Raw genomic sequence first — 3,894 nt, 5'->3', positions numbered from 1 at the left:
CAACCAGCACAAGGAGTTCATCAGAGGCAAGGCCACTGGATGCAGTGTGTCCTCATCAAACACAGGGCTGCCTCCACCCCTCTCATGGCACTCCATTTGACTCCTTGTGTGCAGGTATCAGTTCCCAGGCTCCCAGCAAAGCCCAGTGCAGAGCATAGCCTCATTAATAACCTATTTTATTGCTGTTATCCCAAAGCAGCAAGGAACACAGAGCCCCTGCTTCGAACAAGCAGTGCACACTCAGGATGGGTCGGAGTTAGAGGGACCGGCTCGGCTCTGAGAAAAGATGCTGTGTCCAAACCAGTGTTGTGCCCATGTTCTCTGGCACCTCAGAGGCACCTCAGAACCCTTCACTGGGGACAGATGAGCAACCAGAATGTCTCCACCTTGCTGGGAAACACAGCTACAAGAGAGGGGACTTGCACTGCTCCCCTGTGCCAGCAGCTTCCAGCCCAGGCACCCCAGGGATGCATCACATGGGAGCACTGCAAAAGCCTGGACCTGGGGGATGATGGTTAATGGGGCAGGAGAACACCCCGCCATGCAGCCCTTCCCACCCCACCAAGGCCCATCACAACAGCCAGAACAAATGAATTTGGTTATAAAGAATACATTTTATTGCCACACATCCTGTCCAAAAGCCGGTCTGGCAGACGGCCGGGTGTTCAATGTGGAGGAGGAGACAGCTCAGCGCTTGTCCCATGCTCGGGGCCAGTCTCTTGGACTTCACAGTTACTTTGCACAGCCTTAAAATGATAAACCTAAATGCCCTATTAATAAAGCAATCAAGCCAGATACATACTTGGTAGAAACACTCAGCTATAAGCTTTACTCCAACAAACACACTGCCCGTGCTGATACTGTTAAGCTCTGCAAATCCTATTATTGCATTTATATGATTTAATAGACCTTTACTGACCAAAGTCCACGTTCAAAATCTCTGCAAGCCAAAAGCAGTGTGGCTCTAGCGCAGCAGTTTAATTTGTTCCTTCTCAGCCAGGGAGAGAGGAGAGAGGATTGCAAGCACAGGGAGATGCCATTTTCCTGCCAGCCCCTCTCCCAAGGATCTTTCCCACCTCCACTTGCAGTCTCACCTAAAGGTGTCCTCTACTCAGTGACTCTTCTCACTAAATGTTTGGGATAGAGCTGGTCTCAAATAGCTGCAGGATGTCTATAGTAAAATTTACAAAATCTGCTATTCCCCCACCTTCACTGTCTCACATGTGCTTTTCCCTATGTGGGCTTTTCAGATTTGGTAAATATGTATTAGAGGGTTGCTGGGTCTTCCCCCCCCCCCCCCCCCCCAGAAAACTAAGCATTTGTCTTATTAGTGTCTGAAACCGTGACACAAGAAAAGCCAGGGGAAAGAAGAGGGTGAAATTCCACTAAACCGAACAATTTGTTCTGATTTCATTGCAATTTTGTAGCCAGGGGAGCTAAAAGGGTATAATTCCACTAAATTGAACAATTAGTTCTGATTTCACGGAAATGTTGTACCTAAAAAAGAAAATGAAAAAACCAAAGGGACAAATTGTGGCTATCTTTATACAAACTACAGTGCAACAGTGTGCCATAAAACCTGAAAGATTAGAGCAGTCCAGACACGCTGTTACCCCAAAACTCTCCATCTCAGCTGCTATTAATTGCTCTGCAAAGAAGCACCCAGCCAGCAGCTCAAGTAGGACCTGCCTGCTTCCCCATGCCTTGCAAGCCAAGATGGAGCAAAGAGATGAGAGGAAAATAAAATGCAGCCATGGTTTATTTGGTAGAAAAATAAGAGAAATCTTCCAGAAAATCCGGCCTGCAGCATAAAGGCTACTTTGTGAAGCGTAAAGAGAGAGAAGTAAAGCCTTTCAGGAAGACTGAATGAAAGCACAGTTTTCAAATATAAATACAAATGTATAATATCCCCCAAAAAAAAGTCATAGGAAAAGCATCCATCCTGCTAGGCTAAATAACTCCCATTGAGTGGGAAGCATGTCCACTTCCCTCTGGAAGCCATGGCTCAGCTCCCATGCCCAGGTCCCCACTTACTTGGCCGTGGGACGAGTGAAGACCTGGGTGCCTGCTTTGCTGAGAGCGCCCAGGCACTGCAGGTGCTGGGGCATCTCTGTGTCAGGCATAGCAGCAACAAAGAGGTGGTGGGGCAGAGGGAATCCTCCTCAGCCTGCCCCATCCCCGCCCTGGGGCTGGCGGGTGGGTGGGTGTGTGGTTTGTGTGCATCCCTTGCCATTGCCATTGCCATTGCCGTGGGTCAGTCACCAGGGGAAGGCGTCCGTCCTGACAGAGGCAAGCAGGAGGGGGTGAGATGGAGAGGGGCTCAGCCAGATCATCCACCCCAGCTGGGCCATTCCCTACTGTGACCTACCCTGCCCATCCCAAGCATTGCCTTATCCCAGCAGATCCAGAAACAAATTTAAATTCAAGGCAAGCACAAACCAGGAAAGAGTTGTTCCCTAAATGCCTCTGTGCTCCAGCCGTGGCTCTGACAGGTCTCCCAGGCTTTGCACCAGGAGCTGAACCCCACCCTCCCACAGAGAAGGATCTAGAATGGGGTGCAGCACCCTCACTCTACTCACCCCCGTCACCTACCTCTTCAGGCCTGACTTAGACCCGCTGCCGCCTCTGCTTCTTGGGTCTGCCCCTGGGACGCTGGGTCTGCCCCTTCTTCCTGTTCTTGTCATTCTTGGCCCTCTTGTCCAGCTGCTGAATCAACTTCAGGACAGTGTCGTCAGTGGGAGAGGCACAGATTTTCCTGTTCCTCTTGGTGATGAGCCTGGGGGAGCAGCAGAAAGATTTTCTGGGGGAGGAGCAGAGGGAGGACAGGGAAGGGTTTGTCTGAAGCCAGACTGTTCCAAGCGGTCCTGGCCACCACAGGGTACTCACACAACAGAACGGAGGTAACAGCCAGACTCGGGTCCCTGTTGGCGGTAGGATGTCACCACCCCACCAAGGATCTCCTTCTTCAAAGGTCTGTTCTTCAGGCAGCAGTCCAAGGCTGAGCTTCCAATGCCTGTGAGCAAGGAGGACATGTGGGATTTGGCATCGCCAGTGAGTCAGGACACCTTCAGCACAGAATGTGAGCTGACAGCATGGGGCTTGTTTGGTGTCACGGATCAGGGAGATCCTAGGCACCACATGGGGTTGGAAGCTGTGAACCCCAGTGCCCTGTGGGTTTGAAGCTCTGAACCCCAGTGCCCAGGTCAGACCTGGTCCCAGGAATATGAGACACCACATCTGAGAGTGGTGGCGGGGAAACTGAGGCAGACATGAGCACCTTGCAAAGGTACTGAACATCATTCTGCTCTTTTCACCAGGCACATGCACACAGACACACTCCAAGCCAAGCAAGCCCTGCCAGCCAATGCCACAGGCACACACACACACAGAGCCCTACACACACCTGCACACCCCAGGGCCCTACAAACACCACCCCACACCCTGCGCACACCCCAGTGAGGACCCACACACCCCATCCCAGCAGAGGCAGGCAGGAGGGCTCCCTGCCCCTCACCTTGAGCCTGGGCAATGAGCAAGGAGGCAGCCAGCAGCAGCAGCAGCAGCAGGAAGGGGCGGAGAGCCATGGTGCTGCCAGGGGCGCTGAGCAGGGCAAGGCTTGGGAGCAGGGCAAGGCTTGGGAGCAGGACACGCACTGCTGCCTCGTGCTGAGGCTGCTCCTATTTATCTGTGCATTCCTTGCTTTCGTTTTTGGACAGCTTGGCAGGCAGCCCACCAGCCGGCCAAGGGCTGGGTGATGCGCGAGTAGAGGGTGGGGGATTCCTGGAAGCTGCAAGCCCCCCTTTACAGACACATCCTGTCTTGTTCCCAGCTGCCCATCACAGGGGGGTGCCAGGTAGGGGCCGTGCTGGAGACACAACTCCCTTCACAGCTGGA

The 3,894-nt window shown here is 52.8% G+C and overlaps 1 protein-coding gene across 1 annotated transcript; it reads right to left on the bottom strand.

Annotated features, from left to right (window-relative positions):
• Window positions 1-594: 594 nt before the first annotated feature.
• On the bottom strand, window positions 595-3,672 carry LOC132086279 (C-C motif chemokine 16-like). Its single transcript, XM_059491825.1, has 4 exons — window positions 3,515-3,672; window positions 2,887-3,013; window positions 2,593-2,776; window positions 595-2,280 (listed from the first exon to the last, which is right to left on the bottom strand). Exons 1-3 carry the CDS (start codon window positions 3,582-3,584, stop codon window positions 2,608-2,610), a joined length of 366 nt encoding a protein of 121 aa, XP_059347808.1. The 5' UTR covers window positions 3,585-3,672; the 3' UTR covers window positions 595-2,280; window positions 2,593-2,607.
• Between the last annotated feature and the right edge of the window lie 222 nt (window positions 3,673-3,894).

The sequence above is a fragment of the Ammospiza nelsoni genome, chromosome Z (genome assembly GCF_027579445.1).
Source record: "Ammospiza nelsoni isolate bAmmNel1 chromosome Z, bAmmNel1.pri, whole genome shotgun sequence".
Taxonomy (NCBI): Eukaryota; Metazoa; Chordata; class Aves; order Passeriformes; family Passerellidae; genus Ammospiza; species Ammospiza nelsoni.
Note: the sequence above shows the minus strand (reverse complement) of the source record. Positions and strands in the feature narration are given on the sequence as shown.

Excerpts from the sequence above, each read along its gene's own strand:
- LOC132086279 (XM_059491825.1), bottom strand. The coding sequence starts at position 3,584 with ATGGCTCTCCGCCCCTTCCTGCTGCTGCTGCTGCTGCTGGCTGCCTCC. Across the intron at positions 3,014-3,514 it reads GCTCATTGCCCAGGCTCAAG|GCATTGGAAGCTCAGCCTTG; the intron begins GTGAGGGGCAGG and ends CCTTGCTCACAG. Across the intron at positions 2,777-2,886 it reads TGTTACCTCCGTTCTGTTGT|GCTCATCACCAAGAGGAACA; the intron begins GTGAGTACCCTG and ends CTGCTCCCCCAG.